This window comes from Urocitellus parryii, chromosome 11, assembly GCF_045843805.1.
Source record: "Urocitellus parryii isolate mUroPar1 chromosome 11, mUroPar1.hap1, whole genome shotgun sequence".
NCBI classification, from domain to species: domain Eukaryota; kingdom Metazoa; phylum Chordata; class Mammalia; order Rodentia; family Sciuridae; genus Urocitellus; species Urocitellus parryii.
This window is the reverse complement of record NC_135541.1, coordinates 77,488,787-77,514,022: the sequence shown is the minus strand read 5'-3', so window position 1 is coordinate 77,514,022 and position 25,236 is coordinate 77,488,787. Positions and strand designations below refer to the sequence as shown.

Sequence of the window (25,236 nt, the reverse complement as noted above, 5' to 3'; positions counted from 1 at the left end):
ATTTATAAAATTTATTGCATATATATCATTCATTGATGATGTATTTTAATTGCCATTGTTAAAGTAGCTTGATTGACAAGCCATGTTCATTCACTATTAACTTTCTTGCAACTCAAGTAACTGTCAACAGATGGTAGTGATGATCTGTTATGCAATGGGGAAAAATGATAATGGTCTTTTAAATGTGACCTTTAAAAACACTAGAAAAAAAATCTCAAAATGCCATTCTGCATTTAAAATAATTATATTAATATTTAATTTTACTCTGGGTGAAAGGTAAAATGGCAAAAGAAATACAAATAGAAGATTTTTAAATAAAAATGTGTGAATGTGATAGCATGGATTAATCTTCTCATTCATTCATTCCTTCCTTTATGAATTCAATCCAGTATCTTCTATGTTCTAATAACCATCCTAGTCTCTGTAAGTCCTAATCTTTAAATACAAAGTTACAAATATATACAACGATTTATTTTTATGGTGTATATTTTTCCTATTTGAGAAAAAATATAAGTGTTTTAGGTGCCAGAAATTGCTATTTATATTTGTTTGCTTTATTATATACTGGATTCTTAGTGTATTCAATAACTATCATTTCTATCCCAGGACTTCCTAAGTACTTCTCTTTTTTATTTGTTATTTTCTCTTTTGAGATGGAGTAAAGAATTGCTGTCCTGAAATGCTGTACTTAAAACCATGACATGAACCTTCATTCCTAACCCTGGACTCACTTTGCACTAGCATTAGATGTTGTTTACTTTTCTTTGTTTCTTCTCTTGAATACCTATTTCTTTTAAATTGTATTCTTTCATCACTTCTAAGTTTCTGGATATTTATATCCAAAATTTCATTTAGGTAGTTTTCTTAGAGGATCTCAACTTTTCCTTGTTACATGATACTTTTAGATTCATTGGAAAAAACAATATATTTGACAAATAATTCTAAAATTATTTTATAAAGCAGTTTCCATAAGAAACGAATGGTTAGGTTTGTTTGTTGGTTTTTACAAAACAAAACAGAAATTTCTGGCTAACTGTGACTATATTACTGGGTCTGGTTAATTGCTTATTAGTAAGGGCAGATAATTTGATAAAAATGTAGAAGACTTTGCATTGTTTGTGTATAAAATGTCTGTAAAAAGAAGAAATTGGCCACTCACTCCAGTCTATAACTTATAACTGATATATAGGAACAAATATGGGATTATTTGAATAGTAAAAATGTTCTGGAAAATGTGCTATGGATAAATAAATTTTGAAAAGTTCATTTTATATGTGTGTTAGTGTTATATCTATACAACAAAATATCTGAGAAAAAAATTTAAAGGAGGAAAGGTTTATTTTGACTATGGCTTCAGTCCATTGTTGGCTTTTGGGGGACACTTCTGATACAAACCATATAATAATATGTAATAGGAAAGACTGTACTTTATTTCTTTTTGGATCTAGTACTACTAGATGTGAAACATTGCCCAAATCCGTGGTTTTTCATTTCTACATATGTGGTATATTTCAAGTAGGCTAAATCAGTATACTTTGAGTGTGTTAACTCCAATATTTCATTAACTTTCTATTTTTATGGTCCATTAAAAACAGTTTCTTGAATCCCTGGAATAATAATTAAATCATAATTTTTCATAATTTTCAAATTATTAATATGTGCTGCATAGATTAGTCATTGCCTGTTGTCTTTTGCTGTTTTTTTTTTTTCCTAGTGAAAGAAGCCTTGAGACCTATAAAATTTAACAGATGGGATCTCCCAGAAGTAGATCCAGAAACTATGCAAACCAGTGAACCGTGGGTGTTTGCAGGTGGTGATATTGTTGGTACCGCTAACACTACAGTGGAGTCAGTGAATGATGGAAAGCAAGCTTCTTGGCACATTCACAAATATATACAGGTAGGCATTTGTCATCGCTTTCAGTAGGTCTTTTTTTGCAATGGATAGTTGCTTTTTCATTATTTCTAATATTCATCTATATGAAAAGTTTATAAGGTATACAATAAGTATATATGAAATATGTTCATACATATTTACTTGAATACAACTTTAAAAATTCAGACTAGAAAGTAGAAATGTAGTTGATTGAAAATCCATTATGCTTTTCTACTTGTGGATGCCACGAGGCCATTAGTCTTGCTGTGTTTGAAGTATTTTCAGTGTCATAAACACATAGATACTATGTTTATCAAATTTGATCATAAACAATATGATAGGAAATAGAATCTATATTCATAATGATTTGCACAGTCCAGAAAACTTATTTGGTTGTCCATTTGGAATAGATAAGGTACTATCCATTTCCCAATTTGTGTGCACCAAAATGGAAAGAAAACAGTTTATGAATTTCAGTTGTAATTTTTTAACTATTTAGTTTTATGATAAAATGAAAACTATAAGAATGATGAAATGTTAAAGTTGAGCAACTCTTGTACAGTAAGTGTGGTCTTGGGGCAAAAAGCCCAAACTATTAGATCTTACTCTTATTTTTTGACTAAATGCTCTATTTTATTTTACTCTATAACTCAATTAAATGTTGATACTTCTCTCATTTGCATGAAGTTTTTCTGGAAAGATTTGCTCCTGTTGACAAAATTCTTGGACTTTTTTTTTTTTTTTTGTACTGGGTATTGAACCCACAGGTACATTACCACTGAACTATATTCCCAGTTCTTTTTATTTTTCATTTAAGTCAGAGTCTTGCTAAGTTTGCTGAGACTGACCTTGAACTTGGAATCCTCCACCTCAACCTCCTAAACTGCTAAGATTGCAGGTGTGCACCACCCTCCCTAGGTCCTGCTGATAAAATTCTTAATCTTTCTTTCATATTCAGGAAAGACTACTAACAGCATGTCTTCCCACCTCCTGTCTTTTTGTTTGTTTTCCACATGTTAAAGTAAAAATGCACTTTGTCTTTCATGTTTTCTTGAACTTATTCCTCTTTGCCAAGACTATTTTGTCTATTCTGGTTTTTCTTCTACTTGTGTAATTTATGCAGGGCCACTTTGTGATGTAGGGCCAGGCATAGTAGTATTTGCACCATCCTGTTAATGTTTGATTAACCTGCCTCCTGACACCTTATTCTGTGAGAATGGGGCTTGAGATTCTGAGACTGGGGCATAATGTCTCAGAAATGTGGGGTTCTAAGAATGAGTATTGCATAAAGGGAGTTTTTGGGGAAAAAAGACAAAGTTATGATTTAGTAAGCAATCAAATCTTAAATTTAAAAATTGCCTAAAAATCAGTTAAAACTCAAAAGTAACTTAAATTAAAACTTAAATTAGTCCAGGCAATAGGGGTGGAGGAAAGAATGCAGTTTTAACAAATGGATTAATGGGGGCTGAAGGAAACAAGTTGGTTTGGGTTGCATTTTTGCAATGATCAAATAGCATCGCTGTGCTTTTACAATTCCCATAGCCTTTCAGACACAAAGGAAACAACTAAAGACAGCTACTGGGAGTGGATGGTCTCCTTGTTTTGATTCCTTTTGATCTTTTTGTCTCCAGACTTATCATCTGTGTTTTTATTTTTTTAATTTTTTTGGTATCTTTATTTTTTTAAATTTATTTTTATGTGGTTCTGAATATTGAACCCAGTACCTCAGATGTGTGAGTCATGCACTCTGCCACTGAGCCACAACCCCAGCCCATCATCTGTGTTTTTATTTTCTTATTCTATGGTGGTTACTTTCAGAGTGCTCTCAAGACTCTCAATCTCATCTCTCCTGATCCCTGCCTCCAGCAAACATTCTCTTGCATGATCCAGGTATCCTCACATACCTGGACATCTGGACATCTTGACATGCACATTTAACTGATACTTAAAATTCACTGTATATGTTCATGTGTGTTCATGTAGATGTCTTGCGTACACTATAGATTCACTAATTTTGAACCAAATATGTATTCCCAAACCTGATTTACCTCCAGCGTGTTTGCTGATTCCCAAATTCAAATCTACCTTTGTAATCCTTAGACTTTGCATTGTTAAACTAATAGAATGTTCAAAACCAACTTGGGAATCAACATAGGGCTAATAGCTTTTTATTTTGCTAACATTAAAACAAACTTTCAAACAAATGAAACTTTAACATTTATTAATATATTAATAGGACAATTTCATGAAAGAAAGTAGGAAAAGACAGTCTCCTTAAGAGGTACTTACCAAGAAAGCACACTGAAAACATTTACACCAGTGTGTATGCACATACATTTTTCTTACTATCCACTTGTATGAACATGCTATTTAAGTTTTGTTTTATTCTTTTCTTTCTTGTATATATCTTGCCAATTCTATCTCTGTAAAGACTTGTATACATTTATTTTAGTTTGCTCATTTGTGTGTGTGTGTGTGTGTGTGTGTGTGTGTGTGTGTAATTACCACTTTTTGTTTACCAGATATTTCAACAAGCAGCCTTTTAGCTCCTTGAAGGAATGAAAGTAGAATCAGGGGATGAGATAAAGAGTCTTATGTCAGGACAGAAGAAGCCCAGTGAGTGTGTGAATTCACTTTACAAGAGTGACAATGGTTGAAGAGCAGAAATTCTAAGGAGATTTGAAAGGATAATATTGAATAAGGGGTCAGTGGATGATGGCTTTAGTTTTCTAAATATTATATCTGTTTATACATTTTAAATAAAAATACATAGATAATACTTAAATATATTTTATGATGGTAGATTTGTAATGTTTCATGACTATCATTCTAATGGATTCTTTTTATCTCTACACTCTATTTTTTAAAGGAAAAATTTAAATTAATATTTTATTTGTACAAATTTCTGGTAGAATATGATAATTTGATACATGTATACAGTATATATGATCAAATCAAGATAATTAACACATTTATCTTCTTAGGCACTTCAAAATTTTTTTTAACATTTAATAATTATGCCTATTTATGAAGTACAGTGTTAATATTTCAACACATGTATACAATATGTACTGATGAAATTGGGATACTTGATGTTTCCATCTTATCGTTAAATGTTTGGAGCCTTCAAACTCCTGTCCTCCAGTTTCTCATAAATATATCATTGTAAACTTTACTCCTACCCCCACCATGATGTATATACATTAGTAGAACTTATTACTTGACTTGACAGCGTTTGGGTACCTATTGGGTACCTATTGGGATGCCAATGTTTGAAATAGAAAATTTAAAAAATGGATGTTCAATAACTGTTTGTGATTTGGCAGAAGGATTAATATTTGTAAAACTAAGCATTGGATTACATTTTAAAATCCAGTAGAGATGGAAGGTAGGTGAAAATCTCTGTTAAATAGAATCAACACTTTCACCTTCCTGCCAGGGTGATAGATTCAAAGTGCTAAGCAGCTGTAACGCTAGAAGGGAACACAGAGACAAGGTGGGACTTTTCTCTATCTGCAATGTCATTATGTAGTTCTGGTCTCCATTGTCTCCCATGAAAGTACCTCCACTTTGTCCACTGTTCAATGCAATGTCCCCACCCTTCAGCCAGGCCATCTTTTAAGAATAAAACATGATCATAATTTCTTCATTGAAGATCCTTCAGTGGCTCCCCCTTTCCACTCAGGATAAAGCCCCAACTCCTCAGCTTGTGATGCCACTTTCAGTTTTGCCCAGCAAATCAAGATTTGCCCTGGATCTGAGCCTTTTACCTGCTCCACCCAATACCTAGCTGGATCTTACTTGTCTTCTAGGTTTGCTCTGCTTCCTCTTCCAAGTAGTGTGTAACACCAACTTCCTAGTGTGACTCTTGAATGAAGGCTGCATACTGATCTGTCTCTACATAAGCCAGTGACCACAGTTTTTATTGTTATGTCCTCAAAATAAGAATGTATTCATGTATTAAATAGGAAAAATATGCAGAGCAAGAATTTACTTTAAATAAATTTAAGTAGGAGTTAAAACTAATGGGTTTGTTATATGATGGCTTAGTAACATTACAAATAGTATTTTCTTACAAATGTATTCATTAGGAAAAACTTTTATAATTTATGAAGTACATTTGTGCATGAAGGCTTATCATTCTCTTATATTTTACATCAGTATGTTTTGGGGAAAATGTAACATTAGATAGTATATTTTTAAGAATGAATTAATGCACACATTATAACAGGAATTAATGCATGCAATCACTGCAATTGGGTGCTTAGAATTTTTTTGTAATATGCTTTTTAGATAAATGTGATTATTTAAAGATATCCACGTAGGTATTTCAATAATTCCCATAGTTGAATGAAGAGAGCTTCACTTAAATTTCATTAGTTAATTTACTCAATTACCACTTATTGAGTACCAGCTGTTGGGCCCAACACTTGACATTGTGAGGGTACCAAAATGAATTAATGAGGAGAGGTATATTATAGTGACTATAAATTAAAGACCAGATTTCAGAACCACTGCTAATATTGTCAAACTGTGTGACCTTGGGCAAGTTACTTTGTCCCTCTAGGGCATGATCTTCCCAGGAGTAAATAAGTGATATATTAATAAATAAGCAATGTTAATTAAAGTTGCTATCTTATTGGGTTATGGGGAAGATTATGTGAGAGAATTTATGGAAAAATTTAAATACAGAGCCTGCTTTATAAATATTTGTTTGTTGGTTTTATTATTGTAGTTTATTTAAAGATAATTTCATTTAGCTTAAAATATGATCAGAAAAATTATTAAGATTATTTTTAAAATTATGAAATAGCCAGGCGTGGTGGCGCATGCCTTTAATTCCAGCAGCTCTGGAGGCTGTGGCAAGATTTCGAGTTCAAAGCCAGCTTCAGCTAAAGCAAGGCTCTAAGTAACTCAGTGAGACCCTGTCTCTAAATAAAATACAAAATAAGGCTGGGGATGTGGCTCAGGAACTGAGTGCCCCTAAGTTCAATCCCTAGTACTCTCCCCCACCCCCTAAAAAATAATGAAATAGAAACCCGAAGTTTATGATCTTAACAGATGAAAATTGAAACAGGCTATTTCAGGTAATAATAAAAGCATGTTGTCTAGCCATTCAATTATTCATCCATAAATCATTCATCTATCATTCTGTCCATGATGTCATCCATACATGGATTCACTCACAACTTTAATTTAAAAAATATCTAAAGTGTTGTCTTTTATCAATAGAACAAATTACTAGGTTTGTAAATGTGAATTAAAACATGACACTTGGCATTAAAGATGTTACAGACTAGTAAAGAAATCAGTTGTGCAAATATAGGTCTAATACAATATAAACAGAATCATCAAAATGGTAAAGGTACAGAGTTAGCCTGGAAGAGCTAATTATCATTTTGGATGTGGGTCTCATGATTTGGAATCAACAAAGGCTTCACTAAAACTACAGTACAAGTGAAGAACAAAATTTAGAAGTAATTAGTGAAGAGAATTGCTAAAACTTAAAGAGAGCTGCTGGATGAGATTTTATAGCATACTCACTGCCCAAGGAGGACCCAGACAAAGGTCCCAGCTGGCTGAAATCCAGATCATGCTCCACTCAACAGACAATGGGACTTTCAGTTGTGCTGCTGCTATTCAAAGAAAGAGTGCCTTCCTTAAGAATTGTCACCAAGGTGCTCTTTGCTTGCTCCATAGACCTTGCACCTGTGCACCTGCTTCTCTTGATTTCACCAAAAGACATGGTCCAGGAAGAGACCCTGAACATAGGGAATATGTAGGAAAATCACAGTAAAGATGTATAATTTTACTGAGGCTACAACAGGATGAGTATAACTAGTTCATAATTTTGAGTTATGTTATATGTTCAAATCATTTCTATGCTGAATTGATAGTGTCAGATCTGCTATTATTGTGGGAAAAGTATTTTCCAATTTGTCAACTTTTCCTTCACAAATTGTTATTTTATATTACTAAAATAATAAATCAAAATAGAATAATTTTGAAAAAATACTGACATAAATATACCATATGTTAAAATCTGTCAAAGCTCATAGTGTATCAAGGCACTTACCTTCTTTTTCCTTCTTCTTCAATAAATGAAACATTTTAAGATAATAAAATACATTATTAAAAACAAATTTACAGGGCTGGGATTGTAGCTCAGTGGTAGAGTGCTTGCCTAACACACATGAGGTACTGGGTTCAATCCTCTGCACCACATATAAATAAATAAAATAAAGGTATTTTTAAAAAATTTACTTATTTTTCTTTAATTACATGTACTATAAGTGATCCCATATGATTTTGCCTTAATAACATTTAGTTATATGATAGTGGTATAGTGTACACATATTTGAGTTTTTCCTATCACTTGAATAAGTATTTCTGAATATTAAGGATAAGTTTGACAGTAGAAAAAGTATGTAACTGAAAGATGACCATAGCTAAATAAAAAAATTCCATAAATTTTAAAATTTATGTGAACATTTATCTTGTGTATGTCTAATGGTTTTATTTATTTAACTACTGTGTGTGTGAGTATATGTAAATGTATTGTTTAGATAGATGGATACATAGAAGCTCTGTATTAGCAAAAAAATTAGCAACATCTAACCATCACCTTTTCTTCCTCTTAAGGAGATTAATACTGATGTTTGAATTCAACGATTATCCTTTGGAAAATGACAGAAATACATGTTATGGTGTAATGAAAAATTAAATTTACCTTAACCAATAAATGTTAAAGGTTGGGGCTGGGACTTTAGCTCAGTGATAGAGCACTTGCCTAGCACATAAGAGGCACTGGGTTCCAGCCTCAGCACCACATATAAATAAATAAATAAATAAATAAACAAATAAATAAATAAATAAATAAATAAACAAATAAATATAGAGTGTATATATATAGTTATATTTATATAGTTATATAGTTTATATAGTATATATATGTATACGTATATATACTATCTATCTATGTCTATATATACTATCCCTCCACAACTAAAAAAAATAAATTTTAAAAATGTTAAAGGTTGCCAAGGAGCTGAGACCAACATTGACTAAAATTATTGGAGAAGGCTCATGAAAGAAGTGATACCTTATTTTTGTCTTCTTCAGAACATAACCTTGTATATACATAACCTTGTATATTCACTTGTCAGTTGTAATTATAGCTATGATTTGTTTAGCTTCTGTTGTACATTGTATTTTATTTTAATTGCAATGCTATGTAGAGTGTATATCCTTCTTTATATTTCACAGTTTTAAAAATAAGGCCTAAAATGGTTGCACCTGTGTGAGGTCAGGGTCTTGTCAGCAAAGGCACCAGGATTTGAACCCACACATGTCTATTATTATCCTTTTCACTGAACTGTTTCCCTGGGACTATTGAGCTCTGGATTCTTAGTCATCTTGCCAATTAGTAGCAGTCCTTGACATCTTCCACTACATTGTGCATGTATTAAAATTTAAAAATGTAATAATGCATTAGAACTTTGAGAGTTTCTCTGGAGAAATTAGAGGATTGTGATTGGTGATGGTCTGATTCTGCATGTAACTTACTCTGGTTAATAATATACCTTAACTAGAATGATTAAATGGACAAAGAAAATTTAAGAATATGAACATACCACATCTTCTAACTTCCAAAGGAAGCAAATAGAGGTAAAATTAGCTGTATGATTAAAGACCTAAATCAAATTGTTAATTGAGGATAAAAATAAGGCACTTTAATTATATAGGTAAATCCAGAACATTCATTAATAATATAAATTGGACAAATCCAAAATTTAAAAACACCAAAGTACATAAAAGTTCTGTTATCCTATGAAACAAACTCAATAATTAGTTGGTTATTAAGAAAAAGTTAAGATAGTGATTTTGTAAAGAATCTGCATATTTGTTAAGCTTAGCATTTTGATTTAAAGCATGTAGATAATTCTTCATTTTCCTTTTTATTTAAATGGAGGGCCAAGGTCTTTTGAATAAAATAGTTGGTGTTCTATTGTGTATCTTGACTATACCTATCTGTAATGTGTTGTTTGCAATTTCTATTTTTGTTTTGAAAAGTGGATCAAGACCTTCAAAGAACACACAAAGCAATTTTCTGGATTTCTGAATGGTGGTTCTGCAGTCAGTTCAGTTGTTTAGTGCACACCGAAATTGACAGCAATTTTTTTTTGTTGTTGTTAACTTCTCTTTATCTTTTGAACAAATTAACTTAACTTTCATAGCCTCAATCCTGTATGTTTTCACATTCACATGACTCATTAATTTATGTAATATTTATTTGCATTTATATTCAACACATATAAAGTACGGAATCTACTACTAACTCATGATAAGCACACTACTCAATGATGGGAGTAAAATGTTTGTAGTCACATGGGGCTTTTCTGATTTTAAACATTCCACATTCACTGGCCATCCTTTGGAATTCCCAGAGGAAAAGGAGGGAAGGACTTAGTCTATAGTTAGTCTTAGGTACAATCAAATTGGTTAAGGATCTGTAAAGGACCTCAGGTTCTTCTTAACAAAGGTGACAAACTGAAGACTTAATATCAAATGTTATTAATATACAAAAACACATCATTCAGATGTCTGGGCACTTATTTTCTTCTGGTATTAACATATAAAAAGATTTGTTTACAAAAAAAGTGTAGAAAAGAACTGTATATTTCGTCATGTGATGTCCTCCCACAGAGAACAAAAAGGAGACAGAAAACAAGCTAAATTCTTCCAAATTCTAATCCCCGACCAGGAGCTCATTTTCTCTGGAGTAGGCACAGTAGTTCTGAGAAGGAGCTCTTATAAACATGGATCATTGTTGTCAAGTAAATTTGATCTATATGGAAATAATAATCTCCAAACTCATTGGTTTGATTGCATCAGGAGATGATCCTTTGGTTATATCAGTATTTTTTTTATTAAGAATGCTGGTTTAAATTCCCTATCTTTTAGAAGCAATGTTATGAAACCACAATATTTATTACCAGCAGTGGAAAGGTCAACTAAATTTACATGTTGCTGCAATGAAAGCAGCTGTAGGGGTAGAAATATAAATATCAAGAGACAAAAGACAAGTCTTATTAGTGGAAGAATCTACACAGAATCAATACATAGAGGAAGAAATTCAAATAAAGAAAAGAATTCATATAGAGCCTTTATAAAAAGACGGATAGGAATGGAAAAGGAAAAGAAGCCATATTTTTTTCTGGGTGAAATCCATTTCATGAAAATCAAATATTTGTTGAAAAATACAAAGTGTAAGAATGGAGGCACTGGGGCTTTAAGCATTTTTTAAAAAGTTTTAGTAAACTATGTGCACAGTGACTTTAGGAGTCATTGATTACTTACTTACAGAATAGTGAAGTTGAATGATTATAGAATTTTCTTTATTATCAGCCAGCATTTGACATTAGCTTTCAATAACAAAATGATAGGTTAATTTTTCATTATTAGTTTAGGTTTAATGTTCCTATTATGTACAAAAATATGCGTTTATGCACATTCTTAAATGATACTTTTTTTATTCTTCTACAAATTTTATCCTTTACTCAAATATGCTATATTTCTATAGTAAGTATCCATGCTAAGGTGTATGATACTGTTTTTATTATTTCATTTATGAATCTATATTATTCTCCCTAATTTGTTAACCCCCCAACCCCCCATGACTAATTATGACTGATTTTCATAGCATAATTATCTTAGGACACACAAGAAACATACATAAATATTCTGGCATCTTACTAGATCTGAGGAATCATTTTTAGCCCTGTCAGCTCACCAAGCACAGGTGACTTCAGTTTTAGCTTTCTACAATGTTTTTGAGCCTAACAGTGATGCTTATATGATATGCTAATGAAGGTGATAAGGAAGTTCTTTATCAGTTATCATGATTCTTCTCAGTTCTATGTAGTATATGGGCATATTTTGAAATAGGTGTTTAAAGTTCTTCAATATATCATAATTTCCATGCACCATCAACCTGCTTTTCTAGTGCTTGAGGTTTTTGTGTATTTTCTTCTTGTTTGATTCAGACATAAAAGAATCACTAGTTGTTGAGGAAACTAGGTATCTCAGGGGATTGGTAATGAGATACAGAGCCTTTAACCTCTTGGTCACTGGTTCAAATCTGCCCCAGGTCAAAAGTGACAGAAAGTCATTACCCTCTGATGGCAGTTCAATAGGCTATGTGAAAAGAATTTGTGATTTCAGTACCACACAGAGACAAATTTATGCCATAGACCTACAGTAGAGTGGGTACAAAATGGTAGTTGTGATTTTATTTTGAAGAGAAAGGATTCCAGTCATTTCTAAGTATTCCACCTTCTTCCTGTGAGCTAATCCTTTTCATGGATGTGTTGATGGAATGGTAAAGGAAAACTAGGTCTATGCTAGTGTTGGTTTGTGATTTGGGGCCATGACAAGCGTATCCATAATAATCTTTACCTGTCATTTTTGCTAATGAGGTACAATTCAGCCCTTGTAAATTGACTTTTAAAAAGTGATTACATACTCAGATGATGACTAATTCAAAATTGAGTTCTGTCATTCATGTCTTCTGTTTCTTCAATGATCTTCTGCAAATATCTTTTAATGTTTCATTTTCCTTTTTAATTATATTATTATTTTCCTGTATGTTTGGACATATGTGAATATTTAGGGAGGCCTGTTCTTTCTTGTCATTCTTTCACTTAAGAAATTCTTAGTTAACAGACAAGAGCAATTATAAAGACACTATGAAGGTAGAGAATGCAAAATTGAGTACAGTGCAAAAAGTTTAGTGCTGTGAAAGGTAATTGAATTATGTGTATTTATATAAAAAAACTCAATCTTTACTTTTTTCCCATTTTTAGGGTTTGAGATTCTATAAGGACTCTTATAGCTCAAAAATCTTTAATGAATACTCGAGTTATTAAAACTTCCTTATTTGGGCTCTTTAAAAGGAAGAAAGATTTATATGATCACAATATTTCCTTCATAATATCATACTTACTAATTTAGCTTGATATCAGGCTCACTGATTCTCAAAATGGACCTACAGTGCTGGATTGGAAGAATTTTAAAGCTAACTTACTAGTTTTGTGAGAGAATAATAAAGAATAGTAGGAATTGTACATCATATTAAAGATTTCTGTTCTGGACCAAGATGAGAAGTTGCTAAAAACATGGTAGGGATTCAGAAGATGAAATTGCAAGAACTTATCTATGTCCAAGTGTCTGTAACTTGGAAGACCTTCTGTCCCAACTTGAATAAAAGACACTTGTTATCATTTTCATTGCCTAAAATATCACTTTAATTCCACATCTTCAAAGGCATTATTTTGCCCTGACATATACCAGTGATTTCTACAATATCTGAAGAACTATGATTTGAGAATTAGAAATTTAAATTGCACAGGCTTAATATTAGAGTATTTCCGTTACCCTTTGCAGGTTTTGAGGCAGCTTATTCGACCTTACAGTCTCACCAGGAAGCTAATGGGAAAGCCTTGCAGCAATCTTCACAGGAAAGTTTCCAAATGTCAAGTGTCATCTTTCCAGCTGTTAGATGAATGGGTAGCCAAGAGGCATTTATTTGGGTGTGCAGCCCCTGTGAAATCTGGGTGAGGCAGGAGAAAAGGCTATAATTTGGTGGTTAGTTTACCAGCATTGGTATAGTTGCAAATCTCCTGGCCAGGCAAAGGACTTCCTTTTGTGGTTAATGATTGACAGCTGACTGCAGTGTTTTTGCACTTAAAGAATAAAAATGTCTTTTAAAAAAAGGCATCATCGATATGTCATACTAATTTTTGAATCCTCCACTGCTTCAGATAAAAACAATCTTATCAACTGAGCTGCCTTCTTCTCTAAACCTTTTCCAACTGAGAAGAGGTAAGGCTTTTGAAATGACAGCTGTATTAAAATCTTGAGACTTATTGAAAAAGTGTCCTTCAATTTAAGATATATTGCAAACTCTTTAATTCTTATGTTAAGAGAAGATTGATATAAATCATTGGCCACTGTCAGGTTGAAAAACAAAGAATATCAATAAAAAGACAGTTTTAAATCATAATGGATTCTGTTTGAGACAGTAATAGCCTCCAAAAGATAATATTGAAGTATGTCATGGCTAAATGCTGTTTCCATACCAAGTTTTCCACTTCGTCAAGATCACAGTGTCAAGATGACTTCAGTCCAGTCTCATTGGAAACTGAGACTTTAGACTTAACTAGTATTGGAAATGCATGTCATCTCATTTTTATCCCTTGCAATGGCAAGTAGTAAAGTTGGATTTGCTTACAGTCATTGAAAAATGAATTCCATTTCAGCTGCTTATAAATAAACATATAATAAATTCTATAGCAATGGCTATAGAATTTACCTCTGTGATAATATATTCAGGTTAATTTGTGGTGTGTTCCCTAGCTAATGTTTTAAAATAATTATGATGCATCAGCAACTTGACACTTTTCTATTAAAAATTCTATTTGTAATAATGTGCAGCTTTTTGAGTATGAAGGGATTTGCTTTTTAATAACATCTATATTGTTGTAAAAGGAAATCAAGGAAAAAATGAGGAATGAGCCTGTACCTAATGGAGCTATCAAAACAAAACTATCTGGTTGGTGATAGGGAAAGAAAGTACCATGACTAATAAGTAATTTTAATGCCTTTTATTACTTTGTATAGGGTCCCAAACTTTTATTAAATGGCAGTATTTGACCTGAAAAGTAATTTAAAATAAAATTGTCTCTATAAAAGCAGAATATTTCCTTACCAATACAGCAGTAGATTGCTACTTCAGGCAGAGATAACTCAAGATTAGAATGGGCAGAAATAATAATCAGATCTGAAAAATCTGATCCATGCCACAGGGGACTTCAGTGTATGTTGATGGTGTGTGGAAGAAGTAGCCATCACAATGTCACTAGGTCCAAATGGACTATAAATGCTGTGGATCCCATGCCCTGATGCCTAGGGCTGGGAGTTAATGACAAATCACAGTAAAACAAAGCACAGAGAACCCTTAGCTTGCTGAGAAAAATCCAGATGCAAAGTATCCTAATTCATAGTTTTGACCAGAGCTTTGTTCCTCTACATTTAGTGATCTAGTAAATTAAATTACAGTCTTAAGTTGTGAAGGACCAGATTTTTTTTAAAAAAATCCAGGTAGGTGTAGTGTAATGGAAGCCTGAAAGTCAAGAGTCTGACTCTGGGTCCTGACTTTGTGTTGCCTTTCTGGGTTTCTCACTATGGCTCTGAGACAGAACAATGTAATCACAGTAGAATTCCCGGCTCAATGACATAGCTTTTAAAGTAACCAATACAATACCTTGAGTATCACTATTTTTATCTAAGGAAGGTACAACATTACAATTGTGTATGGTTCTAAAACCCAAATAATCTAAGTTAAAAATAAAGAACTTAATTTATTCAATAACCATTATGTACTGATTAATTTTAGGTGTATAGCACTCACATTAAATTTTGCCTTTGGATTAATCATTTTTCGTATCTTATGAATTGGAAACACTGTACTTAATTTAGTTGAGATGGATATGACCATGGAGATTATTTGATTCAACCACTGAATAAATGAGTTAAGAAGATGAGATGCAGATGTTAAAAGAATAAGCATAAGTAGTACAATGATTAACTCAGGAGAATAGAACCATAATATAATTACCTGAAAGGGTTTTAGGAAGGATATCAAAGGTACTCACAGAGATAAAGTCAGGAATAACTTCCAAAGCAGGAGTGGTAGGGGAAGAGTAATTGCATTTCCTTATGTTCAAAGCAAGAGTGATAAAGGTCAGTAAAAGATGAAGATGTATTGCTTTTCTTAAGTTATTGGAACTAGGTAATAGTAATGTCAGAGCTAAAACCCAAGGTTTTCAATTCTCAGCCCTACTTTTCTTTACTCTTCTTTATTATACCATACTAATTCATCTTTGTTTGAGTTCTAACTGAGTAAGTGGAAAATACAATACTTAGATAAATCTGTCAGTAAACAAAATTCTACTTCTGAATGGAGATAGTATTAGACGTTTTGTAATACATGCACACAGTTTTCAAAATTTACCTTGTTTCATTTGAAATCATCTCCCACAGACCAGAGTCATTCTGTGCCAGATAATATGCCCAGGGTCTGTAGTACAAGTCTTACTTGTCATTGTTGTTCTCTCTGCTATCCCCAATGCCTAGAATAGTGCTTACTGCATGGTTGAAGTTTAGCCATTAAAACACCTGAAATAACTAAACACTTGATAGACGCAGTTGAAGAAATAGATATGTTTTGAAATATTTTAGGTTATGGGGACACAGGGTTAAGGAAACCAACTGAATAGAATCACTTGTTCCATTGGTGATAGATTACTTGGACTGCCAAAAGATCTGGTGCTTAATGGTGGGGTAGAGTTAACATAAAAATGGAAGGATGGAAATGAGCACTCTAATACTTTGTTATCTTGCTCATTTGATTTTCACAACCCTCCTTTACTACAGGGATTTTTTAAACCTGTTTTAATGTGCACAGGTCTTTCCCCTGAGTCCTGTCCTCACCTTAGCCTATTTCAGAGACTTCTTCCAGAAATACAAGAGTTAATCATTTAACACAAAGGCAGGTGTTGGCTAGTATGTTGTTGACTTACAATTTTGAGCTTTTTATTTCAAGTCTTAATATTTAACATCACTGCTGTCACCTTTCTTAAATGTCAGCTTCTTTTATTTACCTTCATCACTCTTTCTTTGATCATATAGACTCCTTTGTGTTACATGGATTTGCTGTCAGGCACCACCCTGTGCTGGTCACCAGGCTTTTCTGACTCTAGTCATTGACATCTTGTCAGCAGTGTCACCACCTTTGCCCCAAGTCCTCTGAATATGGCAATCGTTACCTTCTTGATTGACACTTTAAAAAATTTGTCAACATGCTATTTTTTTATTTTGGGAGGACGTCTTAAGTTAAAGCAATTTCATAAAATTAATTCTCTATTTTATCCTTTGAACAGACCCTTTGAATTGTATGAAATAGAGGTTGGGAGTAGTAGTTGACATGCCATTATCTTAACAATTAAAATCCAACAACTGGAATGTAATATAAAAGAATGTTATTACTGTAGTTCAGTTGGTAAACAAATTGACCCCTTTATTCATTATGTATATATGTATTACTCCACTACTTACTCAGATGTTTCTTGAAGAATCCACCAAAAATAGACTCCCTCTGTTCCCAGCCATACTTCATCCTAACCCACATACTCTGTATTCTACTTCTGAGAAGCCATTCAAGCACATACATAATTGCATGAAAATATGCACACTTAGACCCTCCTTTGCTTCTTTGTTATTCTTCCTCATTTTCTTATCTTCACACTGTAGTATATAATTCAAGAGATTAAAATTTACTAGTGAGAGATATCAACAAATGATGTCAGCAAGCTGTGAGGAAGGAGACTCTGTGAGTGATTTCAGAAAGATAGAATAGTAGAACAGGGGAAATCCTACTACTAGCCCACTCACAGAAATACTGATTTAACATGAGCAACATGAAAGAATGTCTTTGTGAAAATATTAGAACATAGAGGTTATAGACCTCCAGTGGAGTACAAAAGCTGAGAAAACACATTAAAAGGGGTAAGAGAACAGTTTTTCCACATCACTGATTCTCCAAGCAGGTATAGCACCATGCCAAAATAGGATCATGTCAGACATAGTTTTTTCAATGTGAGGGTGGGCAAGGCACATATTCAACTGTCCACATTTTGAGGCACTGCTTAAGGAGCCCACTTCTGCTTTCTCTCACAAATTGCCAAGGATAAACCCCTGTTGACAGCAAAGAACGGGGAAATAAGATGGAGCTCACAGTGAGTAGAATACAGATCTTGTGGTGCATGTAAACTCACACCAATGATTTCACTGAACCAAGGCAATCATGATAGGCTTCATCAGACAGAAGAATCCCTCCTGACAGCCATGCATGAAGGTGGAACCCAGGCAGGGAATTCATTCACCCAGGGAGTCCTACTTGCAGCCCCACCCAACCACAGAGTCCAGCTAGCAGCCCTGTCTTAACACAAAGCAGCTTCTGCCAATTGTATCTTAATGGGAAGCCCTTCCTGATGGCCTTGCCAAACCATATGGAATGTCATTGAGATTTGCTTAAAATCAAATCCTGGACACTGGCCCCACCTGCAGATGTTACAAGATGACTAGACTAGAATTCCATGACAGCTGACTCGTGAAGACTTTCCCTTGGAAGCCAACTTGTAAAGACTAAAAGTAGGTGATCACTTTCTCAAATGTGCAGATATGAAAGCAATAAGGATGAAAAGTCAGGGAAATATGATATCACCAAAGGAAACTAATAAATCTCTAGTAACACACTCTAAAGAAACGGACATCTACAAACTACCTGACAAATAATTCAGAATAATAGTCTAAATAAAACTCATTGAATATCAAGAGGACAGACAACTAGATATCAAGAATAACAATATGTATAAAATAAAAACAAACAAAGGCAAGGAATTAAAAAACCTGCAGAAATCTTAGAACTAAATAATAATGACTGAATGGAAAAATGTAATAGCTTCAGGAGTAGACTTAATCAAGTAAGAGAAATAATTATAAAATCCAAGACAGGGCATTTGAAATTATTTATTCACAGTAGCCAAAAAAAAAAAAAAGCATAAATTCACAGTAGCCAAAAAAAAAAAAAAAAAAAAAAAAAAGCATAAAGAAAGGCTTCTTGAACAAGAGAGAGGGAGGATTGGGAAGAACATGGATTTCCAGAATATTAATGGCTGAAAACTTCCCAAATTTGAGGAAGAAAATAGACATTTAAGTTAATTAAGATCAGTAGTCACCAAATAGGGTTAAATACAAAGAAGTTTATACGGACATAACTAAATTGTTCAAAGTCAAAGACAACAGTTTTGAAAACATCAAGAGAAAATTATTTTATATAGATAGTCTCCAGATAATCAATTACTGAAGGAATTTGTTACTATTAATTCTGCTTTACAAGAAACATAGAAGAAAATTCTTCAAATTAAAACAAATAATCACAAATAGCAATGCAAAACTATAAGAACGTATACATATCATTGGGAAAAGTAAAAATATAGACAAACACAGAATATTATAATACTACATTTGTGATCCAAAAATTAAAATACTAGTCCAAAAATTAAAACACAAAATATTAAGAATAATTATAACCAAAAACATGTTAATGAATACATAAAATTCAAAGAAATAAACTTTGTGTGTATACATTTTTGTGTGTGTGACTGAAACCTTAACATGAGTTTTGGTAGGGACAAACCATATTCAAATTATAGTACTCACCAAATTATATGCATTAATTGTTTTCATATACCAATTATACCTCAATACAGTTGTGAGGAAAAGGCATATACAATAATTATCATTTTCAATATTTTAATATGTAATTAATAAAAAATAATGTTACAGTGAAACAGTTTTTGAATGATTAATAAATTTAAAAAATTAAACAAACAAAATATATTTTGCTAATTATTGAGTTCCTAACATCTGGACACACTGCCTGCCATAGAGTAAGCACTTGATAAATATTGTAGAAAAGTTGATTAAACCAAAAAGACATTCTAGATCAAGGGAAACATAAGGTTTAGAAAGCGTATTTCACCAGTTCACTGGTTTCATTGGTGGCAGTACTTTAGTTTACTAAAAAATCTGGGGAGAAGAGTTGACATGGAAATAAAAAGATAAGAAAGAATATAATAGGAAGATAAATATCCAGTGAAATATAGAGCTTGGTGGAAACCACATGCTATGTGATCTGTGTATTTGATGTATATGTTTACTTGATATGTAAGTTTACACAAAGTGGCGTAAGATAAGTTTAGATAGACAGGACTACTTCATGTGGGCTAAAATAAAACATTTGAATATTAATGACTTCCATTAAAAAAACTAATGAAGTTTTGAGTGTGTCAAATTTGTTTTTAAAGGGCTACTCTGGTACAAAGTAAAGAGTGGATTTAAGTATGAGACAAGGAAAATGGGGGAACTAATAAGAAATAGTCCCTAGAAGTAATGACAGAAATCGTTAGGTTTCTGGAAGAAAAGAAATGGGAAATGAGAGAGAAGAGACACCAAAAATAAAATATAGACTTTTGGTTTTTGATAAACAGGAAGAACTAAGGAGGTAATCATATTTTGTTGTTGAAGAGGAAGAAACTTGCATGATACTACCTTCAGTTGCTAAATAGCTGGTTGGTTGGGGTGGTGATAGAGTTATTTAGATGGAAAAAGACAACCTGTATTTAAATTAAATGTAATTTAATTTTCTAGCCTTATTCTATGCCCAAGTTATAAGCATTCAGCTCAAAGATACTGTGAATAGAATTCTTTAAAGAATTTAATAAAATGGGATCATTATTTTGAAGAAAATTTTCTATAGTCTCATATCTTTTCTAAAGTTTTCATTATAAGTAGTAATTTCTCAAAATGGAGAAATAAAATCCGATTGTATATTATAATTATAGACATTGGACCTAAGCCTTTCCATCATGGAAGTAGCTAATCCAAATTAATTTCTTTCTGTAAGGTTTCTCTCCTCAGTAGTTGTTTTCTATGAGGGTGAAGTAAGTGATCTGCAGTTAATTGATGCATTAATCCATCTATGAATTAATCTAAGTAGCTACATGTATTATTTATTCTGTTCCTTAAAGTATTCTCAGATGTGTGCTTCTAGAACATCTGTATCCCAAGAGAGAGTCCATTGTAGTTATACCACAATGGAATATAAATAAATGAGTAAGCAAAAGCTGTTTGATGATGTTATATCTTAGGGAACATAGTAGTGATGATTTATTCCCCCTTAATCAAATATAATACTACCAATAGTCTTCATTTCAGTAGTTCTTTTCTCATTTTTAAGAAAAGAATCATTCTTTTAAATCAAATTAGGGAAAAATGCAATTGATAGACATCATTGCAATGTGAGTTGCATTTCCCCAACAGCATAACCATTTTATATGCAAATGTCTCTGCTAAAATTCCATGATCCAACCAGGTAAAAGTATCTCATGATGACGATAATATACTGGTCAAATGTGAGGTATTTATAGTGTAAGACTCTACTTATTTTTACTTGTATTCTCAAATTAAAGCTATTGTGATTAATTATAGTAATAATATTTGAATAGTATATACATTCTATTTCTAAAAAGATTTGTTCAGTGTGTTTTTATATGTGCTCTGTGTGTGTGTGCAATCAAATCACAGAAAACTTTTAGGTTAGTTTTTACTTTTGAGGACATTAATATTTCAGAAAAACAATGTTTATATAAGATGGAGATAGCTTGATATATTGTAGTAGGTCTAAGATCTGAGACAGGTCTTCATGTACCACTTAATAATTGCTTACTTTAGAAAGAGCAAAAAGCTATTTACTTTCCTTGAATCTCACTTTCTTCATCGTTCATAAGAGAATAAGGCCTTCTTTCAAGAGTCACAATTTTCACAAAGGGAATAAATAGAAAATACCAATCACTGGTTCTGGCACAAAGTCTTACTTGGACAAGTGTCTCATTGACTTGCAGGATATACTTAGTGTCCTATTTTTATAGTAAGCCTTGGCTTTTACACATGTGTTTGTGCTTACTGGCTATGATTCTTGATAAGCAGATGGGGGCTCCACAAGAGTACCTTTTAGAGTATCTGCCCAGCTTCCACGATATTTTGTGCCCTTGCACAGACCCTTAGTAGCCACTTAGCTGAATAAGGTAGACATCTACCACAGTCATGGCCAAGACTGTGTCCCTCGCTTGAGAATTAGGAATTGGAAAGAGAATTCATATGACCAGAGAAGTGGTTCTCAGCCTTCTGTGTACAATGTGATTCTTTGAAGAGATTGTTAAGAATGTCTGGGTCCCACTCAAGAAATTATAATGTAATCATTGTTTGAAGGGTACTTGGTGTTCACATCAGAATTTTTAAAACTCTCCTGATGTTTCTTAAGTTTAAAGTAGAAAATGAATGGGCTGGACCAATGTAATATCAATCAATATGGATAAAGAAGTAGGGGAAGCCAATTGGAGAGAGAAAGGAATGGATTTATATTTTTGATAAGTTCTTTTTTTCAATATGTGGGCATATGTGCTATATGTGTACTCAAATCAAACCATCATGAAAAACATTTATTATTTTCTAACATTGAGGATATTTATGTTTTGGAGAAATAATGCTTATGTAAGATAGGAGAGGCTTGAAGAGAAGAAAAGAGAGAGCTGGATCTTATGGCTTTCCTTGAGAATTTTTAGCCTCTTCTGGAGGTCCCGCCACATGCCTGCTTGAATTTCATGAGATTGTTCTGTATCCTCATAATAACCATCTGGGGCTAGTTTCTGTTGCTTATGACCAATTGGTTGTCCATTAAAAACTAGGAGTAAAAAGTCAAGGAATGTAGAAAAATGTTATACTTTAGGTAGGATCCTAACAAAATTGTGAAGTTGGTGAATCTTTAACTCACTTTATGTTATTGAATTATAAAATGTATATATTTATATAGCACCATGACTTACAAACCCAGAGCAGTTACTGACTATTCCCACTAGATGGCTCTTTGGAGAATCTTTACATTAGAATCATGGAATAATGGACTTTTGCATATTTGAAATAAAGTTAATGATTATTTCGTCTACATTCATTATCACCTTACTGGAAATTGATGTGAAAAAGAGGCTAAGTTTCCAAGGTTTCTAGTCTAATACATTCAACAAATATTTTGAGCATCTTTCTGCCAAGTCTTATGCTAGGTACTGAAATTAAATTAAGCAGGATATATATATCTCACAAGTACAGAATATTAAGAAGAAATAATTTTACTTGTGCGGAGCTATATAAGTTTCCCAGCAGAAATCACAGCTGGACTGAATCAGGAAGGCTTAACTGAAAATTTCAAAGCATTTAAACCAAGTAGAAAATAATACTTCATGAAAAAAGTCCAGATACATAGATGCATTAATGATATTTTTAAATATTGAAAATATTTTAATAAACTGAAGCATAATAATATATGCATTATAAAATGGTAGAAGATGAGATTAGTAAGAGTAGAGGGTGAAGAACCAAAGTCAAAATTGGGATTATATAATGTAAGCAGTTTATTGTTTATTCTGTAGTGAAGGACCTCAAAGAAATTTACAGATGGGAATGAAATGAGAACATTTAAGTGTAGCCTCTATACATTTGGGACTTCTCAAAATCTATACCATCAAGTTAATTTTTAGAATTGTATTTTAAGTGACTAAAATCTTTACTCAGTCTCTTCAGGAAAAAAAAAATCCTGAGGGGGGGAAAAAAGCAAACTATAAAAGAAAATGATCTTTAGACATCTCTCTCATTTTCAAAGTCTCACATGTCTGGCAAAAGCTTCTAAAATAGCAATGTTACTCCTTATTTTTATGTTCTAAGAGCTGGACATCTAGATTTTCCTAGATAAAAATTTGCCATTTTTATCATCCTCACTTCAGTTCTTTATGACTTTACATTCTTTTCTTTTCAGTTTTCTTTTGTTTTTGTTTTTTGTTTTTTTCCCATTAAGTGTATGTTGAGCAACCAAAGAGGTTGAGAAAGAATGACTGAAAGATTTTGTTTCTAAAGGGTGACTTACAATCATCAGCCAACAACACAGAAAACATATATATGTTGTGGTGGTTTTGCCACTGAGTAACTTACTGTTATCCATTTACCTTCCTTTGGTTTTCTCTTGGTAAGATAAAGCTTTTAAAGTAGATCATCTCTTTGGCTGTTTGAGTTCTGTATTTTTTTTAACTTTTAGAAATAATAATGTCACTGAAATGTCAATTGAGAGCCATCTTGGAGGACACTAATGAGCAGCCTTTTAACCTGGATCTTCTCTTGATGGTTTTTAGAGTATTATTGCTTCTTTTCAAAAATTATTTTAAGCAAGCTATGAACAGAAAAAAGAAAGAAAGAAAGAAAGAAAGAAAGAAAGAAAGAAAGAAAGAAAGAAAGAAAGAAAAGGAACACCTACCAATGTAACAGAATAGGGAGCCCAGAAATGAGCCCACATGTGTATGGTCAAATGATTTTTCAAGAAATATGCATTTGGGAAAGGAGAGTCACTTCAATACATGATTTTAGAGAAACTGTATATCCACATGCAGAAGAATAGAAAGGGATACTACCTCACACTGTACACAAAAATCCATTCAAAATGGACTGAAGACTTAAATGTGGGACTAAAAACCTTAAAAAAGTACTGGAAGAAAACAGAGGGAAACCACATGCCATTCATCTGGGCAAAGATATTCTGAATTTGACCTGAAAAGCACATTTGAGAAAAACAAAAATAGACAAATGAGATTATGCCAAAATAAAAAGTGCAAGAAGTGCTGCAAAGAAAACAGTGGTTTTCAAAGTTTATCTATGGATTGAGAGAAAATATATCCAACTTATATATTGAGTAAGGGGTTAATATTCAAAATATATAAGAGCAAGAAAAAATAATTTAAAAATAAACAAAGGAACTAAATAGACATTTCTCAAAGGGGACATACAAATGGCCAATGTATGTATATATATATAAAAAAGGATTACTATTCCTAATCACTAGAGAAATGCAATTAGAACTGTAATGAGATGTCATCTCATTCCTATAAACTGGCTATTATCAAAAACATGAAAGATAAGAAGTATTGCTGAGGCTATGGAGAAAAGGGGATCACTGCACATTGTTGGTGGAAATGTAAATTAGCACATCTTGTGGAAAATTGTATGGAGGGAGGTTCCTTTAAAAAAATAGAATTTCTATTGATCTACCCATTCTACTCCTAGGTATTTACTCCCAATAATTGAAATCAGTATGTCAAAGAGGTGCCTGTACTCTAATGTGCATAGAAGTTCCATTCACTATAGGCAAGTTATATAATCAACCTAACTGTCCCTCAACTGATTAATGAATAAAGGTGTGCATACATATTGGAATCTTTTTTTAAAAAAAACAAAATAAGAAATTCTGTCATTTGTGAAAACTTAGGTTAAACTGGACAGCATTGTGTGGAGTGAAGTAAGCCAGGCACAGAGAAAAAGATACTACATGTTCTCATGTGTGGAACCCAGAACAACTGAACTCAGAAAAGAGAGTAGAATGGTAGTTAACAGAAGTTAGGGGATGGAAAAAGGGGCAAGTGGTGGTCAATGGGTGCCAGATCTCAAACAGGAGAAGTATTTTTGAAATATATTGTACTAGCATGTTGAAGATAATTAAGAGTATTTTGTATTTGAGAATTGCTAATAATAAATTTCAAATGCTCTTATCACAAAAAAATTGTTAAGTATTTGAGGTAATGA

At 32.6% G+C, this 25,236-nt stretch overlaps 1 protein-coding gene across 1 annotated transcript in view; it reads left to right on the top strand.

Annotated features, from left to right (window-relative positions):
• The window catches only part of Dpyd (dihydropyrimidine dehydrogenase), an 803,780-nt gene that overhangs the window by 358,830 nt on the left and 419,714 nt on the right, over positions 1 to 25,236 (top strand). Inside the window, exon 12 of the mRNA XM_026401392.2 lies at positions 1,715 to 1,899. Coding sequence (XP_026257177.2) covers positions 1,715 to 1,899 — 185 coding nt within the window. The remainder of the gene's footprint in view (positions 1 to 1,714; positions 1,900 to 25,236) is intronic.